Source organism: Micromys minutus (genome assembly GCF_963924665.1).
Source record: "Micromys minutus genome assembly, chromosome: 1".
NCBI classification, from domain to species: Eukaryota; Metazoa; Chordata; class Mammalia; order Rodentia; family Muridae; genus Micromys; species Micromys minutus.
In genome coordinates this window covers 162,341,802-162,362,606 of record NC_137969.1, presented here as the reverse complement: position 1 = coordinate 162,362,606, position 20,805 = coordinate 162,341,802, and the positions used below count along the sequence as shown (strand labels likewise).

Genomic DNA, 20,805 nt, shown 5'->3' with positions numbered 1-20,805 from the left:
GTTATGCATGGTACACAACTTAACAACTAGGTCTGCATTCCCTGCTTTAGTGCATCCCTCACTGAAAAGCTGCACTGGTAGCAGCCATGTCACCCAAGTACCAGCTGGATAACCTTGGCTGTAAGAGCAGCCTGGGCTACAAGAGCACCTTAAGACCCCAATCAAGGTAGAGTTATGTGCATATGTCGTATAGGAGACTGTGGTGCTGCACCCATGCAACCTTGTTGAATTTTCTGCATGAGAACCTTTTCTTTATGATCAAAGGCTTTGCCCAATACCCAAGGCTTGCTCACTTTCACCTAGTCCCTACCCACTGCAGGGCTGCTTACAAATACAATGACTTTTTTCCTTCTTTCCTATCTTCTTCCTCTGGGTAACTAAAGATCTACAGCCTGCCTGGAGTATTTTCCTCTCAAACTCTAACAAAATGACACTATTTAAGGATTCCAACCCTCCTGAAATCTTACTATGCTTCCATTGCACCGGCCATCGGAGTGTCTGAAACTGAATCTCGGCCTAATCACCCTCAGGTCAATCCTTAGAGGCTAAAGGGTTGGTGGAGGCAAGACACAATGAAGCACCCAATACGCCAGCATGTACACTCAAGAACCTGAGGGATTCTAAAGGGCTTTCACTGGCCATCTTAAAATGTCCAGTCCTGGCTTCTTGAAATGCTAAGCTGCACTCCTGCTTCTGTACAATGGAATCACACCTTCTTCCTCCAGCCTCACTTCTCCCTGACTTCTCTCACTTTTACTCCTCTATTCAGAAACCAGTAAAAGACTTTCATCACATAAGAAACAACAGCAACAAGTGAAATTTTTAAAATGAGGAAACTACCCAGGAACACCTGTTGAGGACTGTCCTGGCACTGTATTTTTATGCTAAGTCTATTTCCCCAAGAAGGGCTACCTAATCACAAACTCAAGTGACTTCATCAAAACCTCCCCCATTTAGTTTGTAAAATAAAGGCAAGAACTGGTGATTGGGCAGGGGAAGGGAAGGTGAGGTGGAGATTTGGAGAGAGGGTCTAAGTGGCTGAAACTAAGTGGCCTGGGATTTCTAAGCTGGAAAATAGAGTAGTGTAGTGGTAGATCTGCCCAATCTAGGCACGCTGCTTGTATTCTTATTAACTGAGCTGTGTTTCCATTGTCCAGGCTTATTTGGGCCGGAGAGGTTACTACAACAAACACCTCAGCTAGAGTTCAGATCTCAGGATCACTCTAAGTAGTATCACAAATAAATGTTAGGCACATTTAAGAAGGACAATGGTAAAATTTAAGAGCTTTATTAAAGCATTTTATCACAAAGATGAGAATATACAAATGAGAAGAAGCATGCAACCTTCATCTTCCTCGATCAAGTCAAATGCTATTTCTCTCTCCTGTTTCATAGAGCTGGAAAGTGCAGATCTTGTATCCAACTCATTCATCCTCAACACTCTATTCACTCTCCGGAAACTATTCAGGGCATCAAACATCCAAAACATAAACCATTATACAAAGAAAGTGCAAAGTTAAAAAAGAAAATATGGAGACCCCTCCCCCTCCCTACCCTCAGTTAAAGGCTAACAATGGCACTTTGCTCTTGCTCAACCTAGATTGTCTTCAAAAAGTTTCTAAAATGTGATACTTAACAAAAAGTTTTTAATAAATGTCCAAAAGCTCCTTAGTGTTTGAAAATAAATGCTCAGACAAGACAGTGCACTTTATATCAAACAAGTCTGAGAGCCCTGCATTGCAGCTTTCTGTAAAATAAACAAGACAAGAAGCTGGTATAGGCTTTATTGACAAGGCAGAATGTCCTCAGGCAGGCAGGTAAGGAGGTGGTGGCTCTTTCTCAGGAATCTTCACAGCCATTTCATAGGTTGGCAAAATGTACTGAAGAGAGAAAAGAATCGCATCAGACAATGTCACCTTAAATTCCTTTCTAAAATTACCAACATTCAGACTCTATGTCATAACCCAGAGGAAGATGAAGTTAGACCAACAGTTACTGAGCCAACAGACAATTGAGCAGCTTGAACTCCACACTCAGTGACACCCTGACTCAAGATCAAGGTCGCTACTGAGGCTAGGTAGGTGGCTCAGTGGGTGGGAGGAGGGATGGGACGTGTGGTGGTTTGAATAAGAATACCCACCCCCTTAGACTCATACTTGAATGCTTAATTACCTGGGAGTGGAACTCTTTGGTAGGATTAAAAAAACTAGGAAGTGTTACTGGGGGTGGGTTGGTCTGTCTGTCTGTCTCTGCTTGTGATCAGGATATAGTAGCTCTCAGCTACTTCTCCAGCACCAAGAGTGCTGCTCTGTGCTCCTACCATGTTTCCTGCCATGATAATAGACTAAGCCTCTAAAACTGTAAGCAAGTCCTCAATTAATACGTTTTTGAAAAAAACGAAAGTTGTCGGGGTTGGAGAGATGGCTCGGTAGTTAAGAGCACTGAGTGCTTTTTCGGAGGTCCTGAGTTCAATTCCCAGCAACCACATGGTGGCTCACAACCATCTGTAATGGAATCTGATGCCCTCTGAAGACAGCGACAGTGTACTCATATATATATAAATTTAAAAAAAAAAAAAAAAAAAAAAAACAACTGTGTCTTTAAAAAAAGAAAGTAAGTCTTGGTCATAGTATCTCTTCACAGCAACAGAACAGTGACCAAGACAAGATAGAAAGATGAATGAATGGGATGCAGGGAAGGATGGATGGAGATGGATGGGAATGGATGATAGATGCACCCATCTATTCATTATGAATAGATATAAGACAGTCAAAATTAGAATTCTTCTGAATTAACCTGGAAAATAAACTAACATGCTAACCCATATATATTTTAAAAATATAAAGGGTCTCTCTTTTGACAGGCAATCAATCATTATGCTAATTGTATTTCAAGGGTTGAGGACCTACAGGAAGAGGCCCCACTAACTGCTCTATAGGAAGCTGCCACTGTCTTAAGTTTCATAATAATTTGTACTTAAAGGACAATGACATTTTATCCTACCCTTTGGGATAATAGAAAAACCCCTCTAAGTTCACTCTAACCTAAAGTCCTCCAAGTGACAGGCCAGCTCACGGGCCATGTTTATCAAATATGCTCAACACCTGCGAAGACAGCAAAGCATCCAACAGGGATCTGAGAGGTGGGGGCTCGGCACCCAGATGCCATCACAATAATCTCCCCAGGCTTTGAATCTCACAGGCACACAGGCACAACCATTAGCCCGCATCCTTTAGAATTCTCACAAGCCAATTATTATATTCCTAACTTATATTTGTCCAGAAACACTTGTGGGAACCACTAAGAAATAATCCTAACAGTCAAGCGGAGCAAACAGTGCAGAGCTCTAGTCCTGTGTGCACAAGATTCCTGGTGAAAAATACTAAATCTTATACATTCGTGGGTTCAAGCTATTCAAATTCCAAACCACAGTTATGGCAAAGGTCATAGTTAGTTCTGGAGGCATCAGTAAGGGTGACATCTGGTGAGTGAAACAGTAGTTAACCTGTGGAGGTGCTTCAAAGGCAGGATACACGGCAATCTCTGGCACATTTCTGTTGTTGATGTATTTGTAGCAGTTCCAAACACAATTGATTAGGTAAGCCTGAAAGGAGAAACAGAGTTCAGCAGGCTGCTCTGGGAGCGGAGGACCATCTTCCCTTCTGCACTGTCTGTGGAAAATGGACTTAGTATATAAGCCAGGCTCACTCCTGACTGGCTCTCATTTAACATCCCAAGTTTCTGAGATTCTAGCTGGAGATTTAGGTCTGCTAACTAACAGGTCGTAGAGGAAATTCCTGTACTCAAATATTAGGAATTTTAAAAAAATGTTAGGAATTTTAATGGATTTCCCCATAAACCCTGAATACTTTTGAAAAGACAAAAGTCCTCACTATTCATTGGGCACAAGGTAGAGGGGACCCATCTCTCACATGCAGTGACACTGTCAAGTCACTAGAAATCCTCCATCAACTATGACCTATACAGAGACAGGACTGGAAAAAGGTTTACTGAGCAGCCTCACCAGGCCCCTCCCCCAAGACTGAATCAGAAGCTCCTTACCTTAAAAATGATGAACACCACAAAGAACAAAAGGACAATGAACAGGAGGCAGCTGGAGTCCAAAGCCAGGAGGTCGTCTTTGTAGGGGAAATCAGGCTGTTAAAACACAAGCACTGACAATTACGCGGGCATACGTGCTTCTGAAAATCTGGGGAGCATGTTAAGAACACGACAAAGGGCAACAGTCAAGAGTGAAAGGCCACTGCAAATTTACACACAAGAATGCAGCAGATCCGAGACCCTTCGCATCAGTCTGATCACTCAGTCTGCTTGTTTAATAGCCGAGATAACTAAAAGGTCAGAGCAGAGCGCATATTCATCTTACTGGCCACTATTTCCCATCTTCATGCTTTTGACAAAATATAACCACCTGTATAGCACCCCAACCTTGTCCTGGTTCAGAAAGTCAAGAGGAACTGAGATCACTCAAGTTTCCAGGACCATTTAGTCTTCCACAAAGAAAAGTAACTTTTCTAGGAGTCAAATATTGATCTCAAGTCTTCGTTAGATCATTAAAAAGAACACATACCGCTGTCTACAAGCCAGGCAGAAGAACATGATTTACTTCTGACTGACTCACTGCACTGGAAAGGGCCGGCTGCACTCATCTAACTCTGGACAAGTCAGGAGAAAGGCTTTAGAAGGGACTGTTTAAAACTGGCCAGCAGAGGAAATACCTTCTAATGGAAAGAACAATGCCAATCAAACGGAGAGGAAAACCCAGAGTCTATGAAAGAGCAGGCTTTCCTAAGAGCTAAAGTTTCCTACACAGGGCTAGAATACAGCAGGCACGCCAACATAGTAGGACTAGAACAGAGTGGGCACACAGACAGAGTCCTTGGGTACAGTGGGCACGCAGACCCAGGGCTAGAATACAGCAGGCATACAGATACATGCTACCATTCTAATAAAGATGAAACACCAATCCTTTAAGAATCCCAAATGCAGCCGAATATTTTACTAAAACACAATTAAATCAACTATCTCTTCCATACTACCTGCCTTTACAAATTTCTTGTACTGTGCTGTCCAAATGGTACGGTGCAACAATATTTTATCTTACAGGTCTTAACATGGGAGTGATTTTAAGATACTGTACAAAGCAAACAGAGTTAAAAATAGTACCAAGGTTGCCTTGGAATTTCAATTAAAATGTCTTTTCAGGTGAAAATGTTTAAACAGCACACACACTTACCAACTGATCCAGATATTCTTTGATTCTTGGCAAGTAAGTCAGAGAACTGATGGCCACCAGACAACTGAGAACGAAGTCAAAAAGTCGGTAGCAGAAGAAAGGGATCAGCCAGCCCACTTGATACTGCAGAAGGAAAGTAACACTGAGCACACGTACAAAATCACTACCCTTGGCAAAGTCAAATTAGGAGAGAAAAAAAGGACAGACTTACGGAAATGGCTCCATAAACCAGCATTGAGCTGATTATAAACATAAGAACAGAGACGGCAAAAAGAACGCAGGCATTGTCTAAAAAAACAAAAACAGAAAGCTAAGCAACATATGCAATGAAACTAAATTCTTTTTGACAAAATGTTTCTGTATTAATTAATGTAATTGTTTTCAAAATTGGCCCTTGTTAGATCTAAGACCAAGTAAAAAAACCTAAGCCTGACATTAAGAAATTCTGAGAAACACGCACATGTCTTTCCATGTTAAACAACTCTCTGACTCTATGTAGGATGGAACATGAGCTATGTAAGTATAGGAAACAGGTCCCTTGTGCCTCTACATGTCTAAGTACAAAGAGTCAAAATCTAACAGGCAAGTTGCAAACATGCAGAAGCAATGAAAAACTAGCAAAAAATTTCACACAAGTTGGGTTTTGTGGGATGAGGGCTTAACTGGCAAGAGAAGTTGCTGTTTGCTTAAGACAGATGAAACACACATAGAAAACCACAGATGTACCTCTTGCTTTGATAAGATTATAACCTGAAGTCCTAAATTCTCCATTAATCCCACCCCTGCGTCTTACACCTTAATCCATGGCTTCCTTCAGTTTGCCCTCTCTCCCTAACACACATATATTCTAACTTCCCCTTAGTGTGTGTTAATCCATGTTCACCATTCTCTTCAGAACACACCCAAATAATCCCAAATGGTACTAGACCATACTTGTCTGGATGAGTGCCTCTGCAACCTACAGTTGATGCTGTGACTCTGGACAGACACTAATAAACTAAAAGGAGCAGGGATGTGGAGAGCTGGCTCAGTTTGCTGCTCTTGCAGAGCACAGTTTCCAGTACCCCTGTCAGGTTGCTCACAGTCGCCTTAACTCCTGCTGCAGAAAACTGAACACCTCTGGCTTTTAGGCACCTGCACTTACATGCACATAATCCTATACATACACATAATTGAAAACTTAAAAAGAAGCACAGAGGCACCAAAAATGAAGATACTAGATATTTATACAAATAAGTATATCACTGAGCATTATAAACACAACCAGTATTTAACATTAACTACTGTATCATATCAGAGTACCTTCACTGTTAAGGATTTAAAAGTTCTTTCTACTGAAAGATTAAGATATAAAGTAAGACCCTGTCTCAAAAATGGAGGAAGGTGGGCTGGAGAGATGGCTCAGTGGTTAAGAGCACTGACTGCTCTTCCAGAGGTCCTGAATTCAAATCCCAGCAACTACATGGTGGCTCATAACCATCTGTAGTGAGAGCTGATGCCTTCTGTGTTTCTGAAGACAGGTACAGTGTACTTACATATAATACATCTTTTTTTTTTAATGGAGGAAAACTCTAAAATTTGGTTTATTCTTTGGAAAAAATCAAATGCCCATCAGTTGTTTTCATTATATTCTGTAATCTAGCCACAGAATGCTTTTTGGCTCCTGGAAAATAAAGTTATCCATAAAGGAAGGAAGGGAGGGAGGGAGGAAAGGAGGGAGGAAGGGAGGGAGGGAGGGAGGGAAGAAGGAAGGAAGGAAGGAAGGAAGGAAAGAAAGAAAGAAAAAGAAAACAGGAAAGAAAAAAGAAAGACACAAATCAGGGCTGGAGAGAATTAAGAGGTTCATGGCTGTTGCAGAGCAACCAAGTTTAGTTCCTAGCATCCATAGGGCAACAGAAGTTCACATCGCACTCCCTCTCTGGTCTCTGTAGGCACTGCACACACACACACACACATACACTCAGGCTAAGCACTCACACATAAAACAAAACAATCTTTAAAAAGGAAGACACAAATCTTCATCCTTGGATCACAGGTAGCCAAAATTACAGATAAGTTCAAAATTTCATATTAAAAGTTAATAAAAATCTAAAATCCTGGGAATTAAGATCTATAGTATTATAACACACTTGTGATCTGGAAACACTTTTCTAAACTGAAAATTTTAAATTAAAAATGTAAAAATTGTATTCTAAACTCTGAGACATAATTTGCTGTTTAAGTATTAAATTTATGATATAATAATATAAATAACTAGAATCATTTTATACCTGCATTTTAAAGGGAAAACTGGTAATAAAAAAATAACTGCTATCAGGGATTAAGTCAGTTTAAAAGGACAATTTCTATGAATATTCTAGGGTTCCTCCATTTTTAATAGTGGCGTTAAGTCCCTTTCCACATAAACAAGAGAACTGTACATTGTATTTCATACCTATTGTAAGAGTCCATCTGATCTTCACACCAATTTCTGACCCTGGCTATATATCACAGAAGGCCCTCAAAAGTCTCAACCATTTTTATTTCCCATTTCCCTGCCCAGTCTCCAGAGACAAAGCATACATCCAACTCACTGCCTATTGTCTGTTACATTTCTTGTCTAGAAATGCTCTACTGTAGCTCTTGCTGAACACCTTTGGGAAAAGCCATCAAAATACAGTCTCAATAAAGTCTAAATGACATCTAGCTTGACACTTACCATGCACAGTATTTAACCATTTGAAGACTAACTCCAGCACAATTTTCTCAGTTATCCTCAACATTCATATATAGATTACAATTGGCTTTATAGATAAAAATTTGGCAGCGATATCTTTTAAAGTAAAAACTTACCAGCCATTCTCTCAGATGAATAGTAATTACCAATGACTTCATATTGAATGTTGACAGCTGGCATGGAATTTGGATGAGTCACCTCCACAGTCAGCAAAATTGCCATCAATAGGTTGACCACCTGAGAAAGAAAACACCTTAACATCAACTCCTACCAGGGAACAGTCTTCACAGACTCTCTGGATGCTGTGTTATATTTAATACTATTTCACTTGCAGTAACAAGGCTATGAAATAGGAGACGCTCAGATAAAACACCTATTACCACTGTGAGAACAGTTTAAAAGTCATAGCATGGATAAAGATGCTTAGCTTAACCCTGTGCTAATGCCAATAAACCAGAAGGAAATACACAAAAAGTAAAAATCGGAGACTCATAGTCTGTCCATGGTCAGAGGTACATATTTCCTCACACATCCATCAGAGACTTGTCAGTTCATTTCCCACATTCAGATGCCTGACATTCCTCCAAAGCACTCCATTGTTTTGTTCTAGTTTTAAAAAGTCCCTTCTCTCTCTCTCTCTGCATTGGTCTTAATTCTTAATTTACTTTTATATGTTCACCTAATACCCAAAAGCAGCTTCCAAACACTGTAGTGACCAAACATTCAGGTCCTCAAACCACCCCTCTCTACTTGTCTGGCATATTTCAGTTACCCACTTATTTCCCCTTTGTGTAAGTTTCAGTGTAAAGGACAAGTTCCCCAATCTGGTTCACAATTCCAATGACAACTGTACTGGCTATGTACATTTCTGCAATACCACATAACTCTATACAACACCTATTTGTTTTTCCTACACGTGAGCCAGTAATAAGCTTCCTGCAAACTGCAGTTATGGTTTCTGTAACTAAATTCATCTTTACATTCCTGCCTAACATCATTTCCTAGAGCTAGATTTTGACATCCTACAGATTAATTCTCTCTAGTTTCTTCATTCGAAATGTAATCATCATGAAATAAGCCTCTACTTAAGGCAGACAGACAGACAGACAGACACACACACACACACACACACACACACACACGAGCTAAGGCTTATTTTGAATCACTGCCAAACACGTTGTTGAAATCCCACCATAATACCATGAATCCTCCTAGTCTTATTAGAAACAGAAACCGAATTTTATAAGATCCATTATGAAGAGCTCTAATTGTGGTTCCCTGCAGTATCTCAAGAGGTATGGCCTGCCAGTATCAGAACAGTGCAGTTGAAGATTCAATATAGAAATCAGTAAGGTCTATATATACTAACTCCATAATCAAACTCACAGAATTCACCCTCCTCCTTGTGGAAGTCCAAACATTTGACACTCCCGACGTTCTATCAACAGTATCTGAAACTACTCTCTCCTGTCCACCCTAAATGAAGGATAAATGAAAACACCCAAGAAAGGTATTTTCTCATAGCAGGCCAAATATTCAGTAGAGAAACAGGCCATATTTATTTTCAAGTTAGGCATGTTACCTTTCGTTGGGAAATGAAATTTGAAAGTCATTCAGCAAACTCTTGCTGAGTAAATTATCCTAGTAAAAAAGCTTTGTATGGCACAGAAAAACATTTTAAGAAAAACATGCAAAACTAACTACCAAATGAAGAAAATGAAGGACCAAAACTACTTGGGGGAACATGTTGACACATATACAGTATATAAACATACATATGTATATATATTTACACATGTGGTATACACATGGTTTACACAAGCACAGTCCACAGGTCTAAAATATTTTTATCACACATATGACTTTTTAAAAATGCATTTTTTTCTTCTATAAAATCGTCATCGAGTTTTCCACTGTCCTTGCCCAGTATTATTAGCAACATTTCCAAGTTCATCTCACTATGGGTCAGTATTTTGAATATGACAGTAACTGTTCTTAAAAAACAGTACTTATGATCCTAAGCACTTACAACCGAGCATGTATATAAGTTTTAGCTACTAAACTCCCTGTTGGGTTTTTTCAAGAAATTAAAACTAACCCTATAGTTTAAAAAGTCTTTTAAGATATTCTACTCCAAACTATTGCAAGATATTATGACTCTTACCCTACGGTACTCAGGAAAGGAAGTTAAAAATGAGGCTTGTAATAGTACCGAGGCCGGCACGTGTCAACAACACAGGTACCTATCGCTTGAGAAACAGACTTTAAAGCCTTCGGTACACATCCTATGAGTAAATAAGCAGTAAGAAACAATGTAGAGTCCTTCATTTGGTAAGAAGGAACAAGTTCAATTCCAGGGAAACATTCAGGCCTAGGCAAGCAATTTCTCCTTGTTTTTTCTTTAATGACAATATTGGTACATATTTATGGAATACGGTGTTGTTTTAGTACATTTGTTCAGTATGTACTGGTCAAATCAAGACATATCATGCCATAACCTTAAAACCTTTCAGTCTGTGGTGAAAACACACTCACGCTGCTTAGTACTTTCCGACTTATCACTGTATTGTGACAGCTGTAATCACTCTGCAAGAACTCTACTCACCACTTGTACTCCACTCCTATCATGATGCTTACCGGCCCCTCCTCTTCCCTCTAGTCTCTGGTGACCACTATTCTGTCCATAAATTTAGCTACTTTGTAATCTGAAAGTAAAATCATTTATTTGCCTTCTGTAGCTTGATTATCTCAGTTGTACCTTCAGTCCTGTACATGTTGCTACAAATGTCAATTTGGTTCATTACCAAACACTCAGTACCCACTGTGAACACTGCAGCTCACTTCATCTACTGTGCAGTACTGCATTGAACATGCGCTGCAACAGATCTCTGATACACTGATTTCCTTTTCTATAGGTAAATACCCACTAGTAGGACTTCCAGGTCCTATGACGGTTCTAACCTGAGGGCCTCCATACGGTTTTTCCAAAACTGTCTATACTACACCCCCATACAGAACAGGCCTTCCTTTTGGTCTGGCTGACTGGCATTCACTCACTGGATGAGATGCTATCTCATGACATTCAAAGTTTTTCACAATGTGTTGGTCCTGCTTATCTTCTTTTGAGAAATGTCTACTCAGCTGCTCCCTTTAAATCTATTTGCTTTTACTGTTGATTTCTTGATATACTTTAGGTATTGTCTCTTGATAAAGTTTAAAAAGTCCTTCTGCCATTTCTATAGGCTGTCTGCTCACTGTTCTAAGTCTTCAGCAGTAAAGCAGCTTTCCAGTTTGATGCAATCCTGTGTTTTCCCTTTTGGTTATTTGGCACAAGCTACAGTCACCTGGAAAGAGAGACGCTCATTTGAGAAAATGCCTCAATTGGATTTTCCTGCCGTCAAGTTTGTAGTTCATCTTCTTGATTAATAATTGGTGTGGGAGGGGAGGGCCCAACTCACTGAAGATGGTGCTACCGGACAGGTGGTCCTAGATAACATAAGAAGTCAGTCTGAGGGCTGGAGAGATGGCTCAGTGGTTAAGAGCACTGACTACTCTTCCTAAAGGTCCTGAGTTCAATTCCTAGCAACCATATGGTGGCTCGCAACCATCTGTCATGGGATCCAATGTCCTCTGGTGTGTCTGAAGAGTGTACTCATATATATATAAAATAAATAATTTGTTTTTTTTTTTAAAGTAAGAAAGCAGGGTGAGCAAACCAGTAAGCAGAGCTTCTCCACAGCCTAGGATCTTGCCTGGACTTCCCCTTTATTATGGACTTGTAGGAACTGTAAGCAAAATAGTCCATATCTATTCTTGTACCACACTAGGCTGTGCTGGTTACGACAACCTTACATTTTGAAACTGGACAGTGTGATACTTCCAGGTTTGGCCTAATGCTTTTAGTTACTTTTAGTCATGGTGTTTCATCACAGCAATAGGAATCCTAAGACACAGACTTATGTCAGTGCTTCCTCTACAGTCTCTCCTAGTAGGCTTAGTCTCAATTTTATACTCAAGTATGTTGTAGTTGGTTTTTATTATGAGAGCAGGGTCTAGTACACTCCATTTTCCTAGTATTCACTACAGAGAATGTGCTTGCCCAGATTTAATCTCTGACACTTGGCTGTGGGTACTGTGGGTTTATTTTTGGGTCCTCTATTCTTTTCCATTTGGTCTCCATATCTATTTTTGTACCAGGTCTAGGCAGTGTTGGTTATGACAGCTTTACGTTTTAAAAGTGGAAATTGTGATACTTCCAGCTTTGGTCTTTTTGATCAAGACTTCTTTGGCACAGCCTTGAGTGGTTCCACACAACTTTTAGAAACTATTTTCTCCTAGTAAATGAAGGACTACACAACAGGTACTACCTTGCACTTACAGAGCTCTTTGGGTGCAACAGCATTTAACAATACTAGTTCCGACTCATGACTACAGGAGCCTCCATTATTGGTGACCCATTCAAAGTCTTGGTGGATGTTTTATTTTCGTTGTATATTGGATTCTTTCACTTCCTGGTTAAAGTTACTCTTAGGAGTGTTTGCCTGCTTTGCTGTTTTAGTTATGAAACGTGTAATTGCTAATCTCTCTTTCAGAAAGTACACTACCAGTACATAATCTATTTTTGAAGTTGTTTTACTATTTAAATTTATTAATTCTGAGGTTTTTCTCAGTTTTCAGTACTTTCTATATATCTGATTGTGTCATTTGTAAATACAGAACCTTGACTTCCTCTTTTCCTATCTCTAAGCTCTTCATCTGTTTCTCTTACCAAACTGCTCTGGCTAGGACTTTCAATACTATGTTGAACAGAAGTGTTAAAGGAACCACTATTAACCTGGTTTCTGATCTTAGAGAAGAGCTCATTTGGTATGGTGCTAGCGTCAGTATCATGTGGTTTTTATTGTGTTGTATATCTACTTTAATAAATATTTTCAACTATTATGTATGTGGATGTTTTGCCTGCATGCCCGCTCGTGTGCCATTGCAAACCTGTTGTCTGATCCCTGGAACTGCAGTTATGAAGTTGTGAGTCACCATGTGGGTACTGGTAATTGAAATCTTAACTGGGTTATCTCTTCAACCCCACTTTTTTCATTTGAGAGGATGATAAAATGTATCAAAACTATGTGACTACAGCTACTGAAATGGTCATAAGGACCTGGTTCTCTATTCTATGTATACACTACCTTTACTGATTTGCATGGGTGGAACATTCTTAAATCCTTGAGAGAAAACCCACTTGATCCTGAGGATTTACTTTATGATGTGATGCTGAATTCTATTTACCCGTGTTTTATTGAGAATTTCTGCACTGTCCAGAGATTCTGGCCTAGAGTATTTTGTTTAAGAGGTTTTTAAAAGTATTATTATTGTTTGTTTGCTCCATAAAAAAGAATTTGGCAAGATAGTAGTGGCTCTTTGAATATACTGTAGAATCCATTGGTGAAATATTCAGACCCCAGACTTTTTCTTGTTTGGAAAGTCTTACTATTGATCCAGTCACACTACTTGTTCTAGTCTCATGGCCCATCTTTGATAGGCGTATGTTTTCCAATTTATTGGCAGATAGTTCTTTGTATTAATCTCTTAAACTCCTCCATGTTACTGTACAATCAATTATATCATTACCTTCCTCATCTCTGACTCTGACTTTTTTTTCCCTTTTAGCCTAGCTAAAGCTTTGAAAAGTTTTCAAACACTCACCAGGCGAAGTGATCCCACGCCTACGGTGCTGGCACATGGAAGGCCAAGATGGGAGGAGTGCTTTGAGTCTGAAGCCAGCCAGGGCTACAAAGTGAGCTCTGCAGAAGACTATCTGAATAAAACAAAAACTAAACATTTTCAATTTTGTGGCCTTTTAAAAATGTTTATCTCTTCTCTCCTCCTACTGGCTTTGGGCTTAGTTCTTGTTTTCCCAATTAAGAAGTATTACTGGTTTTCCACCTCTCTGCTTCTGATGTAGGTAACCCTGGGCTGTGAACTCCCCACTGATTTTGCTCTGTCCCTGGGTCTGAAACACTGTTTTTACTTTCACTTGTTTCAATAAAGTTTAAATTCGTCCTTTTAATCTCTTCTTTGTCCATTATTTGGAGAACTGCAGTTTCATTTCCAGGTTTTGACATCACTTCTCCCATTCCTCCTATGATCAGGAAATTGTATGATTTTGATTCTGAAAATACTACTCAACTTGCTTTGTAGCCAACATCTATTCTGTAGAATGGGAAACTCCATTCCTGCAACATACAATGAAATCCAGCCATATACAGCTGGATGTGGTGTCCACACGTTTAGTACCAACACTCAGAAGGCAGAAAGAGGTAGATCTCTGAGAGTTGAGGCCAGCCTGGGAAAATAAATAAAGCAAGCCTACCCAGTGATACCTATCTGCAGTCCTAGCACTCCCACTGTATGTGAGACAGGATATAGGGAATGGAGGATCACCCTCAAGTTCATAGGCCAGCTACCCTAGAGAAGGCAACCTGGCAGAAAACTTTAACAGAAGGAGAAGGCAAGAACTGTTTTTACCTAGTCCATACACTCAGCATGACACATGTGCGCGCACATACACACTTAAAACTAAATCTTACATCAATTACCCTAAAGATGGACTTGAGGAAAGAATACACTAAAAAAAAAAAAAAAACTTTTACATTTATTTTAAATTCATAAATTATAGGAATGAGTGTTTGTCCTGCATATATGTGTGTTCACCATATGCATACCTGATACTCTCAAAGGCCAGAACATGTTGGATCCCCGGGAACACAAGTTATTGATAGTTGTGAGTAGCCGTGTGGAAATAAAATGCTAGAAATAGAATCCAGGACCTCTGAAAGAGGAGCCAGCACTCAACCACTGAGTCACCTCTCCAGTTTCAATCCTTTAAATTTTTTTGTAATCATGACCCCTCAATCTTCTCACAGCATATTTTGCCCCAGCCCAGTATCTTTTGAGACTATTACTAACTGTGAGTATGTTTTAGGATAGAGCCCCTTCAGGTAAACCAGTCTACAAAACTAAGCACAGAATTGTCAAATTATAAATCAAAACTGATCATCTTCAGAAAAGATTTTTATTATTGTTTACTGTGTTTAATTTATCAACTGATTTATCTCTATTATCTCTTAAGAGATAATTCATTCCACAAGTGTCTACAAATGTTCTAGTTGGTAATAAGATAGCATCTAGGTGTGTTTTACAGACTAAGACTGTTCTACTCTTCTCATCAGTAAGGACCCCTACACATAAGGGTTTTTTTATGCCACAGGGATTACAGTCAGGGCCCTGTACATACCTGATCAGCACTCTATTTAGTGAAGGATGACCACAAACTTCTGATTCTCCTACTTCCCCTTCCAAGTGGTAGGATTACAAGCTACATGCCACCATGTCAAGTTTATGTGGCCTGGTAGATGGAACCCAGGGCTTTATGCACCATAAAAAATATTCTATCAGCTGAGCTCTGTAACATCACCAGCCCCTAGATGAGCACTCTATACTGACCTACATCTCCAGCCCCAAAGGACACCTTCAGTGGAAGAAAAATGAGGAAAAAGATAACCATACCCTTGTACAGTGAGTACATAGGGCAGACACCCACACAGAAGAAACCCATCCATGAGCTGAGATGTATAGAGAACTTTACCATGCAAGTACATGCACTGACTAATTAAAAGTTGCCTGAAATTGGCAGAATGTTAATGGCTGAAGTTGGATGATTTTTAGTATTACTCCACTACTTTTATAAATATGAAGATTTCCCTTAATAGATTACTTAATTTAAAATGTGAATTACTGGCCCACGATTAGCTAAGGGGTAAAAAAAAACTTGCAACACAAGCCTGGTGACCTGAGTTTAACCTTCAGAACTGACAGAGGCAGAAAAAGTTCCACAAAGCTGTCTTATGACCTCTACCCTCTCCACATGTACACATACCATACATGAATACATATAGTAATAGCATATTTTTAAAAGAATGTTTAAGTGAGTTAAAGTGAAGAAGAGCACTTAAGAGGAAAGAAATAACAAGTACTGAAATCACAAAACACTGGGGAATGCACGAACTGTCAGCAACAGCTATTTAAAGAGCCAGAACTAACGGGTGAAAGTCCTGTGGCATGAGGAATCTGTCTTCACTTCTTCCTAACACTAGGTTACTCAAGGCTAAAACATCCATGACAAAGCCCACCCCTGGTATATAGAGTGAGTTCCAGGAAAAGAACAAAAATAAGCATTTTTATCATGAAGGCTATTTCCTAAAACAGGGTTTTTAATCCCATATTCATGATTCAGTATGTACTTGAGTTCCTATCTCCTAAGAATTAAAAAAAAAAAAAAAAAAATGGCTTCAAATGATGAAGTAAACTTGAGTAATGTAGAAATTGAAGCCCGAATTCATTCTAAAGTCACATATTCCTTAAACATTTCTTTCACATTAAAATCACCAAATGCAAACTCTTCAGGTTTGGTACCTCTGTCCCATATAACTGATTTTGATTTTATGTTCCACAGAACTATGACTCAGTACCAACCATTAACAGTACCAACCATTAACACTGAAGGGTTTGGTGTGGTTTTAGAGCTAGCATCCTATGTAACCTAGGCTGGCCTATCACCAAGGCTGAGTTTGAACTTCTGATTCTCCTGATAACACCTCCCAAGAACTCACATTAGAGGCTCCATTCAATCCTTTGGCATTCATGATGGTATACAAAAAAGCCAAGCCAAACCAAACAAAAAGAAAAGAAAACAATCCATCAATGTTAATTCAAGAAATCACCAATATCATTATCAGTAACTGACAGAGTATCCAGGCCCAGCAGGAGAAAGGGCTGTGCCTCCAAGTTTCAAACACTACAGAAAGAATCATAAATGCAGGCCTTAGTCCAGACAACGTGGCTCACCATTATTTTCCCACACAGATCAAGATGTACTGTCCCCTTGGAATCAAGCAGCAGTGCCCATGACAAAGAGTTTAGGAAGGGAGCAATGGCAAGGCAGAAATAAGGAGGAAAGGTTATTCTAGCTGTTGTCATCCTGTGTCTCTGCTTTGGCAGAATGCATAATTTGAACAAGACTTTATTCGGAGGCATTATACTGTCTTCATATCCTAAGTGCACCCTAACTAGCAGAAGTATGTCTGCAAACTGCTGTAGAACTAAGGCTTGTACACTAGCGTACCAAACAAAACAAATGTTCTTTTCCTCCCCTGGATGTGATTAGAATCTGCCATCACTGTGCACCTTTCTCCTTTGTAACTTAAGTTCCATTTTCTTGGCTGTGCTCCAAAGTTCTTTGTAATATCACCACCATTAAGGGATGATGTCATGAGCAAAGCAAGCAGAACTAGATTCTATCACGCAGTAAGTGGTAAGAATACAGAAGTCATGCAACGTGGGTCATCTAGCCCCTCAGTACGTTCCTCAGAGCCCTTTACACTGAAGACGGGCAATAAACCTCTTATGTGAATTAAAGCAAACCAACTGAAGCAGTTTACAATATTCTAACCTGAAAGTTGATACAAGACAGATCTTTTTTGGGGGAGGGGAGTTTTTTTCACACCAAGAGCTTCAGTTGTGAAACAGATTTAGACCTCTCAATCTAAATTTGTTAAAAACAAAACCTGGGGGGAGAGGAGGGAGAAAGGAGAGGGAGCAGCACCAAACTGCTAACACCCATCTTGCAGCTCCAGTCCCCATGGCCTCCATAAACACTGCACACAAGTTACCACAGACAAAGCACCCACATAGTGAAATAAAAACAAACAAAAGAAAAAAAGTCCTTGCTACAGTTTTTCACTCTGCATTTTGAGTTCCCTATTCATTTTTATAATTTTTATAAACAAAGGCTACAGCATCAAAAACTCCACCTAAAAAGAGTGTAGAGAAATGATGCCAATATATCTGAATGGCTGAAGGGGTGGTTTTTTTCCTTCTTCAAAGGGTGTGAAGCCCTTTGTAAGTGGAGGGATGGGAGAGAAACAGGAGATGAAGTTTTCAGGCAAGAATCCCAGGCTCTAACCCTGTTTTCTTAGCTGAGTTCAAGGCGAGGTCATTTTCTGCCAAAAAGCAGGGAGGGTATAGGTAAGACAGGAATTAGTCATTTAAGAGAATGGAAGAAGGTGAAGGACAAAAGGAGTTAACAATCCATACTCTCTGCAAAAAGGAAAGCAAGTAAGAGGAAGTTACATATACAACCCAGATGACTGTCATTAACTAGTCCAGGTCCAGGACTACAACTCAGTTAATGTATGCAACAGGCAGTGTCTTAAAGAAAATGTGAGTAATTAATTCTCCAGAAGCAGTAGGGTGACTAGGGTGACTTTCTGAGTACAAGCGTACAGGAAACATGAAAATAACCTCAAGCAAACCACCCCACGTTCATGCTTCTCTGGTGCTCTTTTTTTTTTTAAAGATTTATTTATTATATATAAGTACACTGTAGCTGTCTTCAGACACACCAGAAGAGGGTATAGCTAGGATTTGAACTCAGGCCCTCTGAAAGAACAGTCAGTGCTCTGAACCACTGAGCCATCTCTCCAGGCTTCTTTTTTCTTTTTCTTTTTTTTTTTTTTTCCTGGTGCTCTTTTCTAATGTGCACTAAGGACACAAGACTGAAAAAGGCAGCAATCCTGTGGAGGTCTGATAGTCCCCTAGGGTGGACTGTGAAACCATCTGCCTGAGGAAGATTTTCATCTGGTGTTCTGCCAAAGTTACTAATGACTTCAAGATACTGGGTGGGGAAGAGTAAGAGAAGGAAGAGAGGAAAGGGGTAAACCTCTCCCTCCTTTGCTCTACAAATAAGGTTCAGAATCTGCACAGTATCTCTAACTCTACTTTCTACCCCTAACCCCCACCTCACGACAAAAATCTCAAGTCATCCAAGTGGTCACGCCAACAATACAAGTTCCTCAAAGCTTCCGCAAAGCTGAACTGCTTAAAACTACCTTAAAAAAAAAATCACAGTTTTGGAAATCGCAACAAATTAATAAGTTCAATATAAAGATAATGGCAACTAATTTAAAAAAAAAAATATCAAAAAAAAAAAAGACCTTCTACCGAATCAGGAACCAACAAGCCCGTCTATCTGCTGTGACAGAATCACGCAGATCCTGGAGCCCAGAAAATGTCAGTAGGAACATAGTAGGCTCTCAATAAACATCTCTTCCAAACCAAGGCGCCTATGGGATGAAAAAATACCTGACAGGCAGGAAGAGGGATGTACTGTGGAAAATCTGACCCAGCGTAATAAATTCTGGTTAACGCCTGGACTCAAAAGAGGCCTCTCTGGCTCCATCACCAAACGCCTTAGCAAAAACTGCAGGAGCCACTGGAACTGGATTTCGCTTTCCACTCGGACAAAACAACGTCCGAGCTGGCTGCAGAACTGCAGGACAATCATTGTTTCGATAGGGGGTGGGGTGGAGTGGGGTGAGGGTTGCGCACTTTCCGAACCCGAAATAACGATCTTATTCCCGTTCCCTCCCAAATCCTAGTGAGCCCCACCTCGTAAAGTCCCCGGTCTCACTTCACAGTTAAAAGCACCCCAAAAACGTTCACGTCCCCGCCCCCTGCCCCCCAGTCCCACTTGTCGCGCAGGCGCACAGGCCTGGTGGAGCGGCCCTGCCAGCCGGCCCTTACCATGTACCAGGTCCCCAGGATGATCGTCCCGGTGCGGACATGGCAACAGCCGCAGCAACGGGTGCTGTAGAACCGGTCGCTGCGGCTCCGTTTGAAAGTCATGGACACCATCGGGAACCTCGTGAGCCTCGTTCTCGCCCAGGCCCCTGACAAAAGCTTTCGGCCCAGCGGCTCAACCCAGACGACTCTGCGACGCTGTCCAAAGCCAAACGACGCGTCTTCTGGCCCGCCCTCGGCCCGGGCCCCTGCCAACTCCAGTGCGCCTGCGCTCTGAGCGCAGGGCGCCGCTCTCGCGGGACCTCTGCTCGGGATCTCTCCCTCTGCCTTCTGCCACATACAGACCAATGGAGAGCCGGAAGGCCGGGTTACCTGGCTTTTGATTGGAGAAGATGTGGAGATTGAAACAGCTCACGCCCAATCAAAAGTTTAACTCTCTCCGGCTCTGTTTGGTGGCGGTGCGCGTGGCTAGGCTTGCTGTCTGGGGTTTTATGGATTTAGGGTAGCTCGGTAGTTCACTGTCCCCGAGACGAGCTTGGCAATGAGGCGTTTAATCAGGGAAGGGAGAGACAAGACGGGGTTGGTGGTGGGCACGGAGATATTTGGCGCTGTCTTTTGCCACGTCTTTGTCACTGCGATGCTCACGTGACGTATTTGTGCTCTATTGTTGGGCCTGTCGGGGCGTGCCTTGGGAAAGGGGAGTGGCTACCCGTCTGGCGTGGTCCTCCACGCTCTGACTAGGAGGGAGTGCTCGCAGTAGGATAAAGGATTGTATTTCTGCCCTTCCCCCTTCTCTCTGAGGCCTACTTGGAGGGAGCCAAGAAATACCCCTGGACTCTGCCAAAGGCCAAGGGATTTAAGGAAAATGACAGCATGATAAAGTGGAAAAACCGCTTAGCTGTTGGGTTTATACAAATAATAGTGATTTTTTTTTTTAGGAGAAAGATTATGAAGCACATTGAAATAGGCCAGAAAAACAAAACAAAATAGGGTGTCCTAAGTGAGAAACCAACCACACTTTTCTGCATGCTCTGATTTCAGAGTGAAGCTCAACTTTCTGTGGGATGCATGTTCACCAGACTCACTGAACCCTACCTCTTCTCAGAGAAAGCCGTTTGACATAAACTGGGCGATTCATTTATCACTTTTACTTCAACAATGGGTGTTTTGTAGTCTCTCTTAATTCCTTCTAACC

General features: G+C 40.8%; 1 protein-coding gene across 1 annotated transcript; it reads right to left on the bottom strand.

Annotated features, from left to right (window-relative positions):
* Nucleotides 1-1,267: 1,267 nt before the first annotated feature.
* LAPTM4A (lysosomal protein transmembrane 4 alpha) lies at nt 1,268-19,868 on the bottom strand. The gene is made up of 7 exons (XM_080929151.1): nt 19,614-19,868; nt 8,090-8,210; nt 5,469-5,545; nt 5,258-5,380; nt 4,063-4,158; nt 3,506-3,604; nt 1,268-1,880 (listed from the first exon to the last, which is right to left on the bottom strand). Exons 1-7 carry the CDS (start codon nt 19,722-19,724, stop codon nt 1,806-1,808), a joined length of 702 nt encoding a protein of 233 aa, XP_080785277.1. The 5' UTR covers nt 19,725-19,868; the 3' UTR covers nt 1,268-1,805.
* Nucleotides 19,869-20,805: the final 937 nt, after the last annotated feature.